General features: G+C 50.3%; 1 protein-coding gene across 5 annotated transcripts in view; it reads left to right on the top strand.

The window, feature by feature from the left end:
* Nucleotides 1-20487, top strand: part of SEPTIN9 (septin 9) — a 237846-nt gene extending 217359 nt beyond the window's left edge. For all 5 annotated transcript variants that reach the window (XM_014601895.3, XM_014601896.3, XM_006269202.4 and 2 more), the window contains 5 exons: nucleotides 9244-9361; nucleotides 12511-12606; nucleotides 13823-13919; nucleotides 16897-16948; nucleotides 17667-20487. In XM_014601895.3, the coding sequence (XP_014457381.1) occupies nucleotides 9244-9361; nucleotides 12511-12606; nucleotides 13823-13919; nucleotides 16897-16948; nucleotides 17667-17802 (499 nt within the window). In that variant the 3' untranslated portion in view covers nucleotides 17803-20487. The remainder of the gene's footprint in view (nucleotides 1-9243; nucleotides 9362-12510; nucleotides 12607-13822; nucleotides 13920-16896; nucleotides 16949-17666) is intronic.
* Nucleotides 20488-20711: the final 224 nt, after the last annotated feature.

The following is a 20711-nucleotide window of genomic DNA, read 5'->3' as shown; positions in this document are numbered from 1 at the left end:
TGGAGGTCCCTCTGTTCTAGATCTTCACCTGGTGGGGGTTTGAACCAGGGTCCTTTTTTCCTTCCCAGAACAGCACATGAAGCACTGCACCTCTGGTCAGCCATTACTCTGACCCTTCCCGGGTGCCCTTTTGGACGTAAACCATTAACACAGTCTTTGGAAAAATAGATGGAGGGTGGAACAGTGAAGAGGGGAAGCTTCTGCCACACAGGGGACAAGGGCCCAGACTAAAATCTAGGGCCCTTTCTTCCAGACCAGCAGCCATCTCCTTGAGCCCAATGACTTCTGGCTTGCTTAATTTCTCCTGGCCTTACACATCACCCGCAGGCCTTCCTCTCATGATAACCCGGGGTGCAGTCTTCAGCAGGAGTGGATAGTGGCTGACCTGTGATGTGGTGGTTGATTTGTGCAGGGAGGTCAGAGAGACCCAACTTCAAACCCCCTTTAGGAGAGTAGGGGCCAGAACCTAGGACCTCCAGCCTCCCAGGTGAATGCCCTACACATCCGTTGTTTGGAGTGGGGGAAGGCGGAAGGTCTTGCCCTCTCTCTCATGTTTTTGCCAGAGTATATGACCAGTCTGGGCATTCATGTAAGGCTGCATGCAGGAGGCTGCCAGCCTGTGCATGAAGTGACATTTAGGAACTTAGATGACCAGAAAAGAACAGAATGCAACTGGTTTGTGTCTCTACCATGGTGCCTGTTTTTGTAAAGTGAACTGGCCTAACAACACAGACTAATAGAGCCAATTTGGTAACCTCAGCAGAGTTAGTTTCAGATAATTTATTCATCTTGAAGGTGGTCACAGCATACCTCATCTGTAGCCTCATTTCTGGCCATGTCACTTTGCAAATGCAACTTGGGTATAGATGGAGATAACTGTTTGTCAATGCAGATGATACACATGGTGTTATGACATAACTGTTCCACCTCCAAACCTCTATAGTAATACAGGTGGGATAAAACCATTCCAGCTGTAACCCTGTTTCATTCAGAGTCAAATGTAGGGTGATTTAGCTACTTCGATTGCTACAGGATCCTGCAGACATAAATTGGATTGCAGCAGCTGATGTGTGCTCCACAGTTCCTTCCCCCCACTTTGAAAGCAACTGAAAGGTCCATTTGTCTGTACCCTAGCAAGGAGCAAGACTTCTAAGTTAATAAGCTAAGGTGTGTATTCACACCGATACAGTAATATTGAGTATAAACCCCCTTTGCAGATGCTTATTCTAGTCTGAGAGGCTTCTTTCTTTCAGCTTGTATCGCATGGAAACCAGCTTCAACTAAACCCCCAAAAGCCTCTTTTTCAAGGGCTTTTTAGAGCCAGGGTCCTTGGCAGTGTGAACACCCTGCATTTGTATTACAGTGCAGATATTATACATATGTGTGGGCTGTGAGGAGCCCAGTGTCATGGACTGTTAGATTTGGGCTGCTGACTTGGGGTTTTAGGTGCTGTAGCCTTCAGTAGGAACAGGGGGAGCTGATGGCATTGTCTGTCTTCAGATCATTATTAAAGTAATAGGCCATTTAAACATTTTTCAGCCTGTTGGCCATGCTCTTCCTACTCTGTTGCAGAGGAAAAGGCCTGAGCCTTTGAGCCCTCCCTTTGTGTGAAGGAAGATGGCATCTTTAGGAGGCCTGATCCACCTTCCAGTCCCTGAATGCAAACAAGGCATCAAGTGCCATGTGTCACGTGTTCTGGAGGATGGTGTTTGAACCCTTGGTACTGCCCATCTGTGTTACAAGAAGGGTCTGTAAATGGAGCCTCTGAGATAGTGCAAACCATCCAGCCCACAGGCAGCCGCTCCAGCCCCCACTCCCCTCGAAAGTCCCTGGACACTGTTATGTGTGTGGCCATCACATGTGGAGGGAAGGTACTGACAAGCAAATAGCCTGCCTGGCCCTCCCCCCATCACTGGAGCCTTATGGCTTATTCTGATTTCTCTCACCCGTCTGCTCTCCAGGTAACAATAATAGCTTCAGAGTCTGACTCTTCACTTCCTTCTCTCTGTCCCCCCAAAACATGTGTTTCCAATATGAGAAATGGCCCAGCACTGCAAGGGACTTCATTACCAAGCTGCGCACACAGGCTCCTTCCTCGAAATAGCCTTTGGCTGTGTGTAGCCCGATACCCCAGTTGGGGGTTAGTGCTTACTCCCTTTGCTGCTGGCTCAGATTGTGGCTGCTCCCAGGGCTGTGGTTTCCTGCCCAGGTGTCAGGGTGAACATCTGGCTCCTGACTCCTCTCATGGTGTAGGATGCAGATAAGCTGGGGAACAGGAGGCCTTTTTGAAGCTTTAGACTGCAGCTTGGAGGAGGGGAGGGGAACCTGGGTGGGAGGGAGACGTACACAGGAAATGCTGTTTTTTGAGGAGCCATAATGTTCCTGGTCTCTCTAGGCTCAGTGTCGCATGTTTCTTAGCCTCATCGGCACCTTTCTGCCCAAATCTCCTGCCCCATTCTCACCTCCTATGGCTCCTGCCTGGCCACTCTCTCCAATAGGAATGGCTTATACTGGCAAATTATTAGAAGAGACTTCTGGTCACGGCAGAGAGCAGTGAGCTGTGAGGCAGCAACATGGGGTCAATGCCAGCGAGGCAAGCCCATTGTTGCTATTCTGTGCCTCCCCACTGAATCAGTGTGCTGCAGAGGCAGTTGCTAGATAATCATTCTCTTGCAGATGGCACAGGTGGGAGCCAGAGCTGCAACCGTGGGGCTTCAGCTGCAGGACCTTCAGGAGGACCCATTGGAGCTAAAGGAAGCGCTGTCCTGGACAGCAGCAACAGATGCTCCTTAGCTTACCAGGCGTCTGTGGCACCCTCCACTGGAGTTCTGGGAAGGGCCAACCTGGGCTGTGGCTCAGCCTGCAGGGATGCACAGGCCCTTATAACCTGCTACTCTCTGGCTCTCGATTTCACACATCTTCCGATTCCCTCTCCAGACACGCATCTTACTGCTGCAACTTGCTCACGCTGGAAGTGTGCGTTCCCTTCCTGCTGGTGCTCAAGGGACAAACACCACACTGTCAGTCCCTTTACACTGATGGAGAAGGTTGCAAGGCCGTGCCCTTCTCCAGGCTGATGGCTTGAGGGCAGGACAGGGCTCTTGTCTCAGTCTCCCATTGGAAAAGAGCTCAGAGCAGCAGTGGGGGAGCTAACCGGGTACATGTGCACTCCGCCATTCTCCTAATGCTCCAGCAAGCCCATGTTTGCAAGGCCTCAATAACATGCTGGCTGGGGCTCCTGGCTCAGGGGAGCAAAGCCCTGTCTCCTTGCTACCTAAAAAATTCCTCAGCCTTGAGCACTGGAAAACGCCACTTGACTCTGAATGTGTCTGAAATATGGCATCCTCCTCCTCAGCTGTTCTACTGTCAGGATGTTTCAGAACTGCTGCTGGACATACTGGCACCAGCCTGTTCCCATTCCCACTAGTCATTCCACACCCCAGAGCCAGCATGCCTGCAAGAGAGGGAGTCAGGATCTGTGCTGCCTCAGGCCTCAGCAGCAGCACCGCCAGCCTGACTTCCATCACAGGCGCATGGACAATGGGGCTGGAGCCCTGTTAGATTCTCAGCACCAGCTCAGAAGACATTTTTTTTAATCACCTTTTTTTAATTTCGCTGCAGTGTGATCTGGGACATCACTGCAGGGAAATAACCATGGAGCCACAATGGATTTTATTCCTACAGCTGCAGCCTGCAAGGATGATTCTGTGTTAAAGCCCTGTCTGTGCTGATGGCCCTAGTTATAGGTAACCTCAGTGCCCCTGCAAGCCCTGTGGGGGTGAACAGTGATCTCTTACCAGAAGGGAAGGAGAGGCACCTGTGAGCATGTCTGTAAGAGGGAGCTCCCCCCTGTCCTCCTGCACCCCATATGAGAAGGCAGCCTTGGGCAGAACAGGCCAGAGCCAGGTTACCAGGAGCCAAACAAGGGAATAACTGCTTCTCTCTCTTGAACACTCCCCACCTATCAGGTCATGCCCATTTATGAAGGTGGAATGAGGACTCCCTTCCAGTAGGTTGTACACAATTAAACTATTTTCTTGCATGCCTTCTTTAGGAGGGCGATGGGTAATGTCAGCTAAAATGCTCCTCCTTGGATGTGTCTACACAAGATGCTTACTGTACTGCAGCGTGCCAGTCAAAAACCATGCTAATACACTACTGCACAGTGTTATTAGGATACTGTGCAGTAAGCTTCACAAAAATACCATGTGGCGGTGCTACTGCTCAGTAACTATAGTTCTGTAGCGACTGCGCATTTGGTTAGTACTTTGTTAAGCAAGTACTAAACTAAATGTGCCGTAACTACTGTGCATTGGTCCCAGGATCAACACTTCACAGTGAGGACCAGGGTTTCTGTCCTTGGAGCTCAGGTGCCCTATGGACTTACATAGAGCAGCTGTTTCTGTGCACAGTGATCAGAGGTGAGGAGGCTGAACCCTGCGCAGACCCTGAGCCACAAGCTCCCAGCTGTACTCTATTGCACTTCAGTAAGGGATGTAGCTGGACTGGTGATTAGGTTTAGCCATCCTTCCCCCTCACTGCTATTGAAGAACCATAGCCGTAGTGCACGGGACGTCTACTAAAGGACTATGGTGTAAGTCAGCTTTGAGCCTTCAAGGCTTCATGGGTGCACTCAGGCAATGTGTGTGTTCTGCTTTGAAGTTTGGTACTTAAAAATCAAGCTAGACTTTTCTGCCCGTTGGCTCAGTCTTACCCAATCTACTATGCAAGTAGCAGGAAACTGGAAGGGAAGGAAGAAGTCATTTTATATTCTAAATCTCCAGCTGCAGTCCCTCCAGCCTGGCTTTCCCAAGCCCAATGTGGGTGTTCAGCCTCAGAAGAGGGGTGCGTCTTACTGTGCCATAGGAAGTACAACTGTTTGGGAAAGTCCGTGGAGCTCAGCTTTCTACAGAAACCAGAGGAAAGCACTCAGCAGGACGGCGGGAAGTTCTGTCTCGGAGACTCTGTGGGAAAGCCCTGGCCCGGCAGCACGCACAGCTTGCTCTGTTTGGGCTCCTCTGGCGCTTTGCTTTGGGAGGGAGTTTTGCTGCTTGTCAGCTAGCATCCTTCTCCCCTTCAGTTGGCAGATGCGTCTCCAGTTACAAGTCTGGGAGAGAGCTTGTGTCCCTGAGGCCTGCGCCTGCCTCCTCCTGGATGAACCACCCCAGCTCCTGGGAGCAGCTGCAGCAAGGAGATTCTGAAGAGCCCTCGAGGGCCACACACGACTGGTGTGAAATGGTGCAGCCCTGCTGTAGGCAGCCTGCAAGGTGGGAGATGTGCTTGGTAAAGCTTTTCATCTGAGTGAGAAGCATGTTCTAAGGTCCTTTTTACCCACCACTGATTTGCTTCCACCTCTAGAGAATCCACTGCTGCAATACTGCAGCTGGGCTGGGCAGCAACTGAAGATGAGTAGCCTGGTTTTAAGAGTGTCCTCAGGGATGGGGGAAGTGCAAGCAGTGATAACTTCTTGCCAGCTTCCTCCAGCCCCTGATGAAGCCTACCTCCTTGGACCTGTACCTCTGCCAGATCTCGCCCTTTGATCCTTGCTCACCAGCTTGCTCCCTTGGATGTGAGAGCCAGCTTCTCTGCAGCTCTTGGTGTTGGGAACAGTTTTGCCATATTTTCACTCTTAAACCCTAATGTAAAATCAGCCTGCCTCCATACGTCTATTGAGAGATGCTCCTTTATCCTTTATAAAGTTAAAACATGCTGTGGGAACGAGACAGCTGCAGGCTGAAAGGAGTGTTAGGTGCCCTACTATGTGAAGACCTTGAGATCAGAAATAATCACCATCCCTTCCTTCTGTCTAGTCTGGAAGACTGCGGTACTGTACCCCCCCTACTGCAACGCTTGAGCTGATCAACGGAGAAGAGCGCCATCTACTGGATCAGGGAGGTGGTGGGGTTGGGATCGTGATTCTTCTCTTGCTGTGATGCACGTGCCTGGTCAGCTGTGACTTGTCTGCTTCTCACCCCAGTACTGAATGTATGAATCGTAACATGTGTGACCTTGTACCTTGCACTGAGGAGACTCCCCAGAATGCCATTAGAAATAATGCAGCACCAAGAAGAAAAGCAAGAAAAGCACTGTGCTCTTCCGGCCCCATCACCAAACTGCCCCAGGATGAGCCCTGGTCACGTGCCAGGAGATACAAACCTCTGAAGCCAGCTGTCTGCATACCTGGATACAGATGGAGAGGTGGCTTGTGCTATGTTGTCAGACTAACAAAGGGAGCCCCAGCACCCCCCAGTTGTCAGCGGAGGAAGGCAGGCTGGGAAATAGGGTTCCTGTCCTCCCCTAGAACTGGAATCCAGAGGCATGGCTGATTGTCAGTCCGTCTGCACTGGCTGTAGACTCATCCCTGTCGTCAGCCTAAAACAGCCTGATGAAAGACGCAGGAGCATGCTCTCAGTGGGGAAGAGCTTTTTAAAGAGAAAAAAAAAACCTATTTGAAAAATTGCAAAGAGAAAGGGGGGAAGGAGCGCTCTGGGAAAGGAACACAAGACGGATGCTTCCTAGGAGGTCTGGGAAATACATTATGCTGAGCTCCAGGCCACGGTTGCCAGCAGCAGCCTGCTCACATGTGTCCGTGGGGATTTTCTTGTAAAAGATGAGCCGAGCTCTCACTTTTTTGGAGCTCAGAGCAGTCTGCGACTTCTGCATTGTTGTTAGGACCTTGTTTGCCCTCACACTAAAGATGCAGTCTCTAGGCTTTATGTTCTGTTTGCCCCATGCCCCCTGCTCACTAACAAAGAGAGGTTCTGGAGGAAAGGCAGGGGGCAGTGAGCCCAGCTCTGCGTCTGAATAAATTGACCTCTCTGTCTCAGTCAGATGTCAGCCCTGTCCAAGCCTGCAATTCTGATAAGTTTGCTCAGTTGTAAGCCAGGGCCACTATGCCCAGAGGATGTGCATTACAGTGAGGGAGGAGGGGAGGCTCTTATGTCAAGTTCACCAAGCCTACCCTACCAGTACATCTTGCTGCCATCTCCTAGGAAATGGTCCTCAGCTCCACCCATGAGTCCAGGCAGATTGCAGGTGGGGAGAGGAGCTGCACTGTTGGTTAGTAGCCGCTGAGGATCATGGTAAGCCCATCAAATGACTGACAGATCAGGTCTTCAGTATGGACCCAGTCCTGTAGGCTCCCCTGAACTCTCTAAGACCCTTGATTTCTCTGACTTAGAGGTGCTGGCTGCAGGCAGCAGTGCAGAGCATCAGTCTCCTGGCTATGTCCTCTTCTCCTTGTCCTACAGTCCATGCTCTGTCTGCTTGTCCAGGTGCCTCTTGGCAGAATTCCAGCACTGGCCTTTTGGATTCCTGGATCCATCTGGGTACATAGCCATTTTGAGGTCACCCTCCTAGCAATTTGGGCTCCCTTTCTGATCATAGTTTAGGCTCACAGAGGAGGCCTGGTTTGTGGCTCCAGCTTTGGCACAAACATATATTTGACGTCCTTGTGCCCATCTTTCTTTCCCCAGCTGTCAAGTGAGGATCAGCAACTTGCTGACCTACCTGGCAGGTGGAGGCTGAGGGCTGATTACTGTGAATGGTTAGAGAACATGCCAGTGTTGTTCCCTTTGGCTCCAGCACAGGCCTATTGGTTGCGTCTCGAATACTGCATTGGCAACACCACCTGGGCCTGATCTGGCTTCAAGCAGTTGGGTTCCTTTGGACTCTTCCTCCAGCACCAGAGCATTAAATGTTGTTGTCCCTTTATGCCAATGCCCCCTGTGCTGCCAGCATCTCGACATGGTGCGATGCTCTCTTCCTTATAGTGACTAACTCTGTGCTCCTGACCCTCCATTCCCCAAGCCAACTAGGTCCTGCTGGCCCCAGGGCAGTGGCTTGCTCTCCCCCAGCAGCACATCTGGCCACATGCTGAGGCAGCCAGAGGTGGCGCCAGGATCATGCCTCACTTAGGCCAACAAAAATAGCTGTACATCAAAACGCCCAAATCATTTTCATTCTTCAAGGGACAAGCTGGGACCCCAGATGCTCTGTTTCCCTGCGCGTCCAGTATTAAGGCAGCTGCTCTTGGGAGCACCTTCACCCTACAGTCTAGAAGTGTGATTTCAGCCCACGTACACCAGAATAACTTTAATACCCAAACTACTTAGTCCAGGGACCAGTACCAGTGAAAATGCAGTGTCCTAGGTTTCAGGGCAGGCCTGGAACCTGAGTATGTCCCCAGGATCACAGATGAGCTTGGATGGCCCATTTGACTTCACTGCTGCAGTTGACCCTAGTCCAGCTATTGGGCTAATAGGGCTCCACCTGTGTGTACTGTAGTCATGTCTCCTCACAGCACTTGGATCCTGAAGAGGCTTCTGGCCAGAGCCTTTTAGAAGGGCAGTTTCTCCTAACAAAGAAAATAATTTAGCTTAAAACCCTTTGCGGACTTGTGTGTTTTGATTCATTTTTGCCCTTGTGACATTTTTACGCCTGCGATAACCGCAGTGCCTGTTTCACATCTGCTGCTCCCTCTGGCAGTGAATCGGTTCCTCTCTGTAACCTGCACTGACGGGGGTGTCATGTGGGGTGAAATTCAACCCTGTGCAGATGGGACACTACAAAGCTAGTGATTCACAGGCCCTTTAGTCTGCATGAGGATGAATTTCACCATGCATTGGCTTCCAATCAGGATTCCACCTCAGTCTCATTGTGCACTTCTGAAACCAGGTGTGATATGGGAAAGCAAAGGGGCATATGAAAATATCCAGTGGCCAGTGGTCACTCTTTGCTGTCCAGGCCCAATGCACAAGGAAAGCAGCTCAGCCTAGCAGATGGAGCCCAGTCAGGCATGCCCGAGCGCTGATCCCAGTTCTGCCAAGGACTTGTGCAGCCTGCAGCATATTCCTTAAAATCCTCTTTGGCTTAAAATCCCTGACAAGATAAAAGCCCCCCTGCCAGCTTCACAGGGGTACTGCAAGGGCTCCTAACCAATAGGCTGGCACTTTGAAAGCAGAAACATAACAGATAGCCTGGCACTTTGAAAGTAGAAAGGAAAGTGTTATAAGCGTTTCCCCGCAAAATGTGTGCGCGCGCGCGTGTGTGTGTGTGTGTGACAGAGAGATGCACTCCCATGCTTCAAAGTAACTGTTTCTTCTTCTGTGATGCACAGTTCCTCCCCATCCCTTTCTCTCCTTCGAATGTCCTCTCTCTACTGGGTAATCGCTCTCTCTCCGAACAGCCTCTGGATCCTAATTGCTGAAATCTGATTCCCTTTCTCTCCTGCTGCATTTGTAGACTCCGACCACTAGACATTGAATTCATGAAACGCCTGAGCAAAGTGGTCAACATTGTCCCAGTCATCGCCAAGGCCGACACGTTAACGCTGGAGGAGAGAGAGTACTTCAAGCAAAGGGTAAGGGGGTGGCAGCCACTCTGCACTGCTTCCCTTGCCCCTTCTCCCCCCTCCCCACCAGGTCTGTACAGCCAAGCTGCTGGCTGGGAGCCCAGAGCATTCCTTGGGCTGCGGCCCTGAGTGATCCCATGTGGCAGAAGGAAGGGCCTTTGCCTCCAAACAGTTCCTTGTGTTTCTCTTGGATCTCTGTCAGCTCAGAATAAATTTCAAGCCCTTGGTCTTGAGGCTTGTTCCTCTTCTGTCTTTTTTTTCCCCCTCCAAGTCACTCTTACGTTGGGAGGCTGGTGCTGTGGTATGCAGAGCCCTGAAATGCCTTTTCAGGGAGCCAGCATCACTGTGCAGCATCATGCAGTGATACAGTAACCAGATAAAAATGCACGGGTGTCTGCTGAGTTCAGCTGGGAGAGATTTACAGGGGAAGCAAAACATGAAATTCCCCTGCTCTCAATGCTTGGAAGTTGGTTGTGGGGAAGCTGAAAGGAACTGTTTCAGTCTCCAGTGAGGCCTGTGGTTTCCTTGTGCAGCATGCATGCCTGGTGCTGAGGAGGGCGGGGGCACTTGCTTTGGCTTTTGATAAAAGGCAAGAAGCCCACTCATGTAACTGATGATGTGGCTACAGGCATGATGGGCTCAGCATTTGCTGCAAAAATAAGCAAGCCACCGATCACCTCTTGGCTTATTGCTTCTTGAGCTTGAATTGCATTTTTGAGCATGAATAGCCCAGGTTTTGCCAAAGCCAATAGTTCAGCCAGCTTTCCATAAATATCCACATGGAATGCTGTGAGCCCCAAGCAGAAGGGAAATTAATTGGGGCTGTGCTGGGGGTGGTAAACGGCTGGGAAAAGGCTCCAGAAGGCTACTGTCCACAAGCCCAATATTAATATTAACCCATAAAGGTCCTGTTGGAGGGGAGCTTTGCACTTGGTAGCAAGCCAGGCTCCACTACTTATGTATGACAGGAGAGTGTAAATATGCAGTGGGAGGGTCCTGCACTGCTAACCCCTCTACTCAGATCTGCCCCAGCCTCAGATGCAAAGCTGTTCCCAGTTTGTTCCCATCCTTACCTTGGGCATGGGAGCCAGTCACTCTGGGGAGGAATCCAATTTTTGCACAGTAAATTATGGGGAGGAGGGTGCTGGAGAACCAGAGAACCTGCCCATGCTGGGACCTTACTCTGACAGTGCAACAGACGGAGGTGAGCTGCCCTGTTGGTGAAAGTCATCAGCCTGTTGGGGGGGCGTGGGGGACAGGGGGGTTGTGAATTGCGGTCTCAGACCTGACTTGGGGGTCAGATCCAAATTTCACAGCTGGTCCCATGTCTGCAACAGGCTGAGCAGAGACCTGGAAGTGCAGCCAGAACTTGGGGTTAATCAGTTGATCAGACTGCCTGTGCTCTTGGGAGACATGGGATGAACTAGTGCAGGCTGGAGAGGGTTATAACAGTGGCAGTCAAGGGTGACACAGTGTAGTGTTTCCTGATGACTTCTCCCAGATCATTTGCTCCGTTTAGAAGTCACGAGGCGAGGGCGCCTCTCTTTGCCTGTCTGACTGCTGGAGCTGCACATTTAGTCTGAAATCTAACGATCCATCTGGCCTCTCTGTGCCTCTGCTGTCGTCCCTGGTAATAAAAGACCATGCTGTCGGAACTGAGCTGGCAATGCTGATGATGCGTCAAGCACAGCAGAATCCAGCTGGCTCTTGCACCGCTGAGCTGGTTCTGCAGTTAATGAACTCAACTCACATTTATCAGGGAAGCAGGAACCACTTCAATCAGCAGGCATGGGGTGGAATCGTCTCTATAGTTATTTCAGACGTGCAGTTGGAATCTGCCTTTAGTTGGGTGGCAAAGATCTCTGTTGACCCATATTTGACCCAGGTAGCAGATAGATGAAAAAAGAAGTTGATTCTTGCTTTACATTTGTGCTCATACCCGTGCTCTTGAAATCCATCCCAGAGAGAAGGAGCCCTGTCAGAGCAGGGTGCCCTGCTATTTGCCTTGTTGGGGAGGGAGTGATGCACTGCAGCAAGGACCCACACTCCGCTGTCCACTCCTGCCAGTATGCATCACCTTTGCTTCAAAGACATGAACCTGAAGTGGGGGCAGAGGGAGGCCAGTCAGGTGTCTGGAAGGGGAGGATGCACAGCTTCCCCAGCCTTTGGTGGTACCCAGGACATCAGGTTTTGAAGCAAGGTTTCCTTGAAAAGTTTTCATCCACTGCAGCCTTTCCAATGCTACATTCCAACTTTTAAGCCCTTTTTGGTTTGGGTGTCACCTTTGTCTGGTCAGGACTTCTCAGGGCTGTTAGCCTATTTGCTTATGGCATTAGCTTTCCCTGAGCCATGGTAACAAACTCCGTTAATCAATGCATGATGTTCCTCCTTCTGTGCCCAAGCTGTAGTTCCTTCCCCAACCACTAAGCATGGCTGCCAAGTCTCTGCAGTCTGAACTAGCTTTGGAGGTCCTTGGATTCCTATCAGGAAGGCAGTAGCTGAGACCATGGGGTGGCCTTGTTGTCTCCCCACTGTGTGCAGCTGGATTGAGGCATGTTGTGTCATGAGACAGAATTTCCTGCACATGGCTTTGTTGCCAGGCGCAACCCCTACATTTGAAAGAGATAATAATGGGTTTGAATAGAAAACACAAATATGTGCATTAGCAGCTCATCAAGCCTTGGATGTGCTTGTCCCCATGTGGCTTCTGGTTTCTCTTCCAAGGAGCAAACACATTCTGGAAAGTGACTTGCAAACTCACTCTAAGGCAGCCAGACTTAGCCCTTGGGGCTTGCTGGGCTTGTGCTCATAATCTGTCGTTCTGCTCAGCTCCAAAGCAGATGCTCTCTTAGAGTGAGGGTCTTTCAGAACTTTGCTGCTTGCACGTTGGGCATATGTTGGGTGGGGTTTAGCACTGAAACATGCCCATTACCTAGGGTTATGGAGGGAGACAGGGAGAGGGGTAAGGCAACCTTGTCTGGCTTCCTCCAACCTGGCTGAGGCTAGGGGCTTTCCTAGGGTCCTAGAACAACCCAGGGTGCTGCCTGGAAGTGTTTGCTGGGTAGGCTGAGAATCATAGCCACAGTGCCTCTAAGACTGCTTCCTTTGCTGTTCCTCTCTGGTATGAAATCTGATTTTTTTCTCTCTGCCTCTCTCAGATCACAGCCGACCTTCTTGCCAATGGCATCGACGTGTATCCTCAGAAGGAGTTTGATGAAGACCCTGAGGACCGGCTAGTGAATGAGAAGTTCAGAGTAAGTGGTTGGTGCTTTCCCCAGCTGTGCTTTGGGCCAAAATGCTCTGGGATTGGGACCTACACCTCCAAAGCCATAGGAATATTGGAACACTCCCCAAAATGCCCTGATCTTGTTTCCCTGCTTTTTCATGCCACTGCCTCATTCTCATGAGTTTTACAGGCAGGATGCTCAGCCCTTCCCTTGTGGCAGTAGGCTGCTGAGGTTATTCTGTACCTTCCCACTGGGAGAAGAGGTAGAAGAGAGTAGCATTCCCTCTGGTTCTGGATCCCCGACCCCAGATCAAGAGACCAGACCCTTGTGGGGCTGAGGCTGTTATGTGCCTCCAGCTGCCTTATTAAGAGTCGGTCTGGCTGTGAAGAGCCTAACTCTGGTTCCAGACTGTGTTGCCTTTTAAGGTGTGACTGCAGCTTCCACCTGTGTTTTAATCTTTCAAAAACCTTTAATAAATGGGTGAAGGAAGCCCTTCATGCTGCTGCTCTTTCCACAAGCTCTTCAGGTGATAGTGTTTGTCTAGTTGCTGGGGACAGCTGTCAGGGAGGCTGGGGAATCTGTTGTCAGAAGAGCATTTCTCCTCGGGCAACTCCATTTTCATGGCCAACTGAGGTCCATGACAGTAGAGAGAGCATTACTGGAATGGAGCAGCCAGGACTGAGGCACATTAGCAGATCTGTGTCCATGCCCACCCCTGGAACAGGAGGGCCCCATGGGATGGTGTGTGCCAGCAGTGCCATGTCAGAACCTGTCCTGCATTTCTGATGCCCTGTGCCCCTTGCCTGGCTTTTACAAGGCCCCAGGTTCCTGTTTGCTATCCTTCACTTCTGCTGTGTTAAATGTAGCTATGACTAATTGCTGCTCCCCACTTGGGAGACTTGCTGTGACTCCTGGCTTGGCCCAGCAGGCTGCAGTGGTGCTGGGTTTATAACGTCCCTTGTCCAGTGTGAGGATGCATTGCTCAAGTGCAGAGGAAGCACCAAGATAACCAGGAGACCCTTTTGTAGGAATCTGTGGTAAAAACAGCCTCCCCCTGTGCATGTCCTAGGAGGGAGGCACCCTGGGCCAGGCAGAAGACCGAACTATTAACTGTTTGACAGCCACCCCCTTAGAGCCTTTGCTGCTTGTCTAAGTGATAATGGTCACAGACTTTGCTCAGTTTGGTCGACTTGCTGGCTCCCAGGATGGAGCTGTTCAGTGAGTGCCACTTCTGTCTCTCCAGGAAATGATTCCATTTGCGGTGGTGGGCAGTGACCAGGAATACCAGGTTAATGGAAGAAGAATCCTGGGAAGAAAAACGAAGTGGGGCACCATTGAAGGTAGGGGCTGCTGTTTCTCTCTGCACCCCCACGTCTGTCTTTGCCTGGAATTTCAGCCAAAGGACCAGAGGATGTCAATAGAAACCCACGTATAACAAGTGGATATGGGCTGGAGTGCACACTGCTGTGCTCTACTGACCAGAGCTGGCACTGTTCTCACATGCCCAACTTGCCTCCTGGTGTTGGAGAGCTAGAGGGAGTTGTCGAGGCCCAGGCTTCCCTGTTGTCTGGTGGCTGGTACCAGACCTATGTGAAAGGACTCCCATCAGTGAGAATCAGACACACAAGGCAAGAGACCACTTCAGATCAGTGATGGGGCCGTGCAGATGAGCTCAGACTACTGCCACCCATTCTGTTTCTGCTCAGTCCCTGAGATCATTCAGGCAGCACCTCCCATCAGCCACTGTTCTCCCCATCACCCTCCATAGCCTCCAAAGATGAAGCAGTGCAGAGCAGCCAAGCCCCAGCTACCTGAATCCCCAGTAGGCTGCATGGGAGATGGGCACCTTTGAGTTTCAAACCATGAAATGACAAGTCCTCCTGGTGCTCATTTCCAAGTGCTTGTGGTGGCCATGTGGGCTAGGGGAGCTGACACTCGGTTGGGGTCATTTAGGAGGAGAGGGGGAGCTCTATGGTTCTTGATGTGCCTTGTACTGAGGACTAGCAGCTCCATGTCAGGAGCTAGGCTTGGTAGAGCTGAAAGGACACAGAATCCACTGAGGGTACGTTAAGAGAGAAACATGAGGCTGCATTTGCCTCCTCACCTTCATTGTCCCGTGTGCTGGAAGAACCGGGAGGAAACACACCAAGTGCACTGTGCATGACCTTTCCTTTGCTAAACTTGACCTTGACCGTGGGTAGGAAGGGGGTGTGCTAGTGGGGTAGGGGCCATGGCAGGGGTCCCATCCACATGTGCATTCTCTTAATCCCAGGGGAAGCAATGGCCATGGAGAGGTGGTCAGAAGGGGGTAGCAAGGTCTACTGCTGAGAGTGCCACAGTTGGTGTGGGTGAAATCTCCCTGTGACCTGCTGAACAGCCTTCAGTGAATCACTTTATGTTGAGAGCCTCTGTTGAACTCCCACCCTTCCTCCCTTCTCTGTTTGGACTAGCCCCCTAGGGTCAGCAGTCCCTTGTTTTCTATCTACTTTATCTAGCCTGATAGAGCCTGATCTCAGCTGCGGCCTCCACAGTGCTTCTTGAATAGAGATAGGAGCCCCCCACTTCCTTCACTGCACACAAGGCCTTAAAATACTCCAGCCTCTCAGGCGCCCTCCATTCTCCTTCAGCCCCCTTGCTGCCAAACACACCAGCCTGTCCCACAGCAGTGCTCCTTTCAGTGTCCTTCAGGGTGCCAGGGGTTGGTAGAAAGTTGGACCAAGCAAAGAGAGGCTCCTATAGACTCTTACGTAGTTGGGGGTCAATTCAGAGCACTTTCAGGGGCCTGACAGGAAACTGAGGACCCTTTGTTCCTTTTTTATTTTTGCCCCTGTCTTCTGGTCTGAGGCCATCGTCTTTCACTTGTGCCGTGCAAGTGCTTGTGGATGGCTGTCCTCCAGGGCAGGTCATGGCCAGCTCCCAGGGCTCTCACTGCTTGTATCTCACAGGCCATCTTGGCTACATCAGGAGCCTGAAACCAGAGTGCTGGGGTGCGAGTCTACACACTGCCTAAGTCTTAGCACCCATAAGTCACATGTTTAAATGTCCCATCAGGGACACCTGCAAGGTCTCTTCCCCTCCCTTCCATACATGCATATGCCCCTTCCTTTCTATCCTTTTTTCTCTTTGTCCTTCTTTTTTCCTTTCCAATATTTAAGTCTGACTCCAGCATTTAGCCTGGGAAGCCTACCCAATGCTGAAGCAGATATTCTGACCACTAAGTACCCAGGAAAACAGCCCATGTGACTTTACTGCTTCACTGTTCACCTCCACACACATTTCAAAGAATTTCCCCCCCTCATTTACAGTTTATATAAAAAACAAAACTATTCTGAGTAAGTGCTTAACACAAATGCCAGGAAAACCTGATTTATTTTAAACCCTGTGCTACCCCCTAGTGGTCTTCTCTTTGAAAATCACATGCTTGATGGTGGTAGATGCAGAAGAAATGCCAGTCATGTCTAAAATGCATGGTATCTGCCTTCAACATAGGGAGGCTCAAGGACTCACCATTTATCACTGGTTATTTTGCAGACATAGTGTCATGTATCTGCCTGCTATGTGAGCATTGTGTTCATTCCTGTAGAAAGCAGAAGGGAAGACACTTTCCTCCCCCTTCAAGAAGATGTTCTTGTCAAAAAGATAAACAATACAGTTCAAACGCACAATGCACTGAGACCCAGGTGATAAGTTGATCCATTAGTTGATAGATTTTTAAAGGCTTTCTCTCCCCACTCTAAGTACCTGTAAAACAGCCGTCTCAGTCTCCTCTGTCCATAGCACGAGGCAGGGAAAGGATCTAAGGTACTTTGAAACATGCTCCCTGTCTCTTGCAATGTCTTTGGCAAAGCCAGAGGTGAATCCAGGATTACCTTATCGCAGGCCAGTACCTTAGCCACTAGACGATCCTTTGCTTTGTTGCAACTCCTACCTGCTGCTGCAGACGTATAGTGCATCATCTCCCTGAAGTCCCTTCTCCATAAAGTCCCTTGTGGATGGCTGGGCTGGGAAGAGGCACCAACTTGCTACTGTAGGAGAAGCTATGAGGAAACAAAGGGAACATGGATAAAAGCTCTTTTGTGGCTGGCAAAAGACAAGCATTTTCCCCTCCGTGATGGGATCTGTAAGATCCCTTGGCCCAGTGTCCTTTTTAGTCTCTATCAGAGCCCCCAGCTCAGAGCACAGTGGGCTTGAATAACCTAGCAGGAGCCCTGACAGGGAAGACAAGGGTCCTTCTTGTCCTGAAATTGCCACATTGCTTAGGAAACATGGCTGTGCTGGGCTGTGTCCTAATGGCTTGCCTTCTCTCCTCCCTTTCAGTGGAGAATACGACACACTGTGAGTTTGCTTACCTGCGGGATCTCCTGATCAGGTCGGTATAAATACACTTGGGTGAGAAACCAGCTCCAGTGCTCAAATAATATTTTGCCAGCAGGTGGCATCCAAGGGAAGGGCAGAGCCCAGCATGTGCTTGGATGAGCATGATCCTCTTGATTTGCTCAGCTGGTACTCCTCATGGAGCACCAGACCAGCAGCTGCTGAGGCACCAGTCACTTCTTGAATTGGAGGGTCCCTCGCATACACTGACTAGCAGCAAAGACAGTAAATGGGATGGAAGCTCTGCTGTCACAGGCAAACCCACAGACCATCAGTAGAGGCACCACAAAGATGGGTTTGTCCCCGTGTTTCCTGTGTTGCAGAGCCTGTCCCCCAGACGCACCTCTCTGCCTTCCTGTCAGTAAGTTAGTGAGTTGAGTTCCAGCTGTGATCCTCAACTGGAGCAAAAGAGGTGCTATTACCCCCATTTGCAACACTGTAAGGCAGGGGTAGGCAACCCCCGGCACGGGTGCCAGAGTGTGGCCCTCAAAGGCATTTTGCTTGGCACATGTACCTCTGGGTGGATGGCAGGGAAGGGGCCGGGGCTACATGGCAACAGCAAGGATTGGGCCCTTGGTGTATTTCCCCATCATCCACCCCGGCACACCAACATCTTGCAAGTTGAAGTAGTGGTTGTTTTCGGCACTCTGCCCAAAACTATTGCTGACCCGTGCTCTAAGGTATAATTTACCAGGGTTCTCTGCTTCCCTCAGGACACACATGCAGAACATCAAGGACATTACCAGCAACATCCACTTCGAGGCCTACAGAGTCAAGAGGCTGAATGAGGGCCAGAGCGTGCTCTCCAACGGCATGACCGACAAGGAGCTGGTGGCTAATGAGATGTAACCATCCCACCCTGTAGCCAGGACCTAGCCTGCTCACGCGCGCTCTTTTTTTTTTTTAACCCCTCCCCCTCTTTATTTTATATAATTCTTATGCCATCACCACCGTCCCCCCTCCCCAGCACTGCCAGTGTTAATTGACCAAATAACCAGATGCCCTATCTGTCGTGAAGAGGGTGGTGACTGCCAGTCCCCTGGCACTGCCCCTCTTGCAGTGCAGGGGTTCCGTTCTCAGCCCCCGTTGGGCATTGTGATGGGCTGCAGGGGGTGAAGGTGGTGTTAGGGGAGTGGAGGGAGAGTTGTCTCGAGGTGAAGTTGGCCTCCGTTTTCTGATGCTAGCCCAATGCCTTGGCATGAGTGGAAGAGCCTCATCCTTGCTATTGGCTTGCTCCAGCTTTCAGTGTGGAAAGATGTCTCTGGGTTTCAGCAGGAGGTAGATTAAGCCAGAAAGGTTGTTTGTAATGAACTCTCTAATGTGAAAGGGCTCTTCTCCCCACTCTCGCTTATAGGAAGTCAGTAGTGAAAATCCAGTTCTCTCCCTTCTGTGGAGTGAAACGGCACCATGGGATAGGAATGCCTGAGATGTCCTCCTCGCTGCCACACTTCCTGTTGGTACAGGCTGTTGCAACTCAGTGACTACCAGGGGCCAAGTACCTCTTCATCTCGTGACTTTGCTGTTCATTTCTCCGTCCATTGAAGGCCAGGGTTTCTCCTAGTGAATGTAGCCTCCTTAAGGGAGGCACAGTGACATGGAGAGTTTGGGAAGGTGATTGCCTTCTGCCTCCCTTCCTCCTCCAGCTCTCAGGGCTTAGCCAGCCCCCTCACCCCAAACCCTGTCACTTGCCTCCATGCAATAAGCTGAGAACATTATGGTCTGGACTCACCTATCACTAAATCATGGCCAGGCAAAACTGCCTGCTTGGGGAAGAAGTGCCTTTTTCAGTCAGTTATCATGCAATAGCTCAGGGGAAAGGAGAGCTTGTGTTGCCTGGCTGTGCAGCCTGGCACATGCCAGTACAGATTGATTTTTTTTTTTTAGGGATTCCAGCTTTTCCCTGTCACTCCATGCCTGGGCACTGTGCCTGGCTGGTCTCCTGGGAAAAGACATGTATTTATTTTTAGTTCCATGGGACATTTGTGTGTTGAAGGCTCAGAGTATGTTTGTCTGTGAAAGGGGCTGAGAATGGAACCATCTCTGCAAAGCAAGGGCAGGGGCTGGAATTCTTGTACTGTGTGACCTGGGTGATGTATTGGGTTTTCAATGAGCCAGAGAAGGCTGTTTGGGGGTATTTTGTTTTTTCTTTTCTTCTTTACCTGTGCAACTTGTATGTATATAACCAGTTCCTTAATTTGGCTAATGCTTCCTCTAGAGGACCATGTGCACATACAGACTGAGCACTGCATGTCACCACGCATGTTAGAAGCCTTCAGCTGTAGGAAAGGCTGGGCTGGTGTCTCACACATTCTCCTTGTAGTGTAGGGTCCTTGATCTCTAATATGCTCCAGTTGACTGGATCGCCTCCTGTAAATGCCTCATGCTTACATCAGGCTCCAGGACAGACAGTGCAAGAGGCCAAGCCAATAGTAGCTGCACAGCACACGTGCACAGTGATCCTGGAGCCGACATCTGTAGCACTGCCTGCCTCCCTCACCCCCTCTTAGATTTCTGTTCTAAAAATCCACTGTCAAAAGCAATTCCGCTGCCTGCCTTCCATAAGCCTTCTGACCCCTCTCAGCAGGGTAAGACTGCCTACATTACTCCCTTTTTACTGCTCCCCCAGCATGGCTGGGGGTGCAACTTGTAGCCTGATGGAGACATCTGCAGAACACACACAGAGCGTCGCCTTAGGGAGTGACTGGGTTGCATGTTTACAGACTGTTGAGAAGGTTTGGAAAGATGCAGATCTCACCTCAGCTGGGAGGCCCACATGCCCTTCTGCATCAGCAGAGTGTTTGCAGCTTCCTTTTCCAACCTATCTCTTCACAGGCACAGCCAGGTGGGCTGCTCAGGGCTGCCTCCCTCCACTGGTGATGGCCCACGCCTGGTTGGTAACAGGAAGCTATAGCAACTATATCACCTTCGGCCCAGTCCTGCACAATGGTAGCAGAGGGAGGTGTGGCATCTAGCAAGATCACTTCCTTCATGCTCTGTGCCGACGGGCTCTGGGACAGGTCTTGAATGTGTGTGTGTGCAGGTGTGCCTGCATTGCAAGTGAAATCTGTATTTCCCCTTTCACTATGGTGTCCTTTCCCCTCACTCTTCAACAAAATGTAGGAATTCTTACTGAGCTGTTAAGTTGAGGAAAAATAATTATTTACTTGCTGACTTGCTATATTTTAGCAAAACCAGAAAATGTTGTGTATTAAGTGAAAAAATATATATTTCAAGTGCTTAAAAGATTATTAGGGGGAGAGAGCCTTTTGTGTGATGCACTTCAGCAAATGTCACCATCTTCACCTTCTCCTAGTCAGTATCTCAAGCTGGGCCAAGCAAGACATGCCGCTTTCTCCTTTGTAATCTAATTTTTGGAAAAAAATAAATAAAAAAAATAATAAAATAAAAAAATTCATCCAGATCTATTAAAATGGCCTTTTTGGGGTTATATGCATTATGACAAATTTAGTCCATTTTGTATAAATAATAGTGTTTAATATGTATTTCCCAAAATAAATGTTTCAAATGCCAAGAGGTTTATGTGGAAGTGTGTGTTTCTTGCCAGAACTGCCAAACCTTGGAGAGGTGGTTGGTTTGTCAGATACTGAACTGGTCCGGGAGGGTGTTCTGGGAGTCCTTCACTTCCCAACCCAAGAGCTAACAGACATGGTGTTTGGGATTTAATCAGTGGCACTGTGTTTTCTGAATTCAGAAGATTCCAGCAATAAACTACTGTACCAATGTTGGGATCAGGCTAA

Source organism: Alligator mississippiensis, chromosome 8 (genome assembly GCF_030867095.1).
Source record: "Alligator mississippiensis isolate rAllMis1 chromosome 8, rAllMis1, whole genome shotgun sequence".
NCBI lineage: Eukaryota > Metazoa > Chordata > Crocodylia > Alligatoridae > Alligator > Alligator mississippiensis.
The sequence above is the reverse complement of the archived record's forward strand: the minus strand, read 5'-3'. Positions and strand labels throughout refer to the sequence as shown.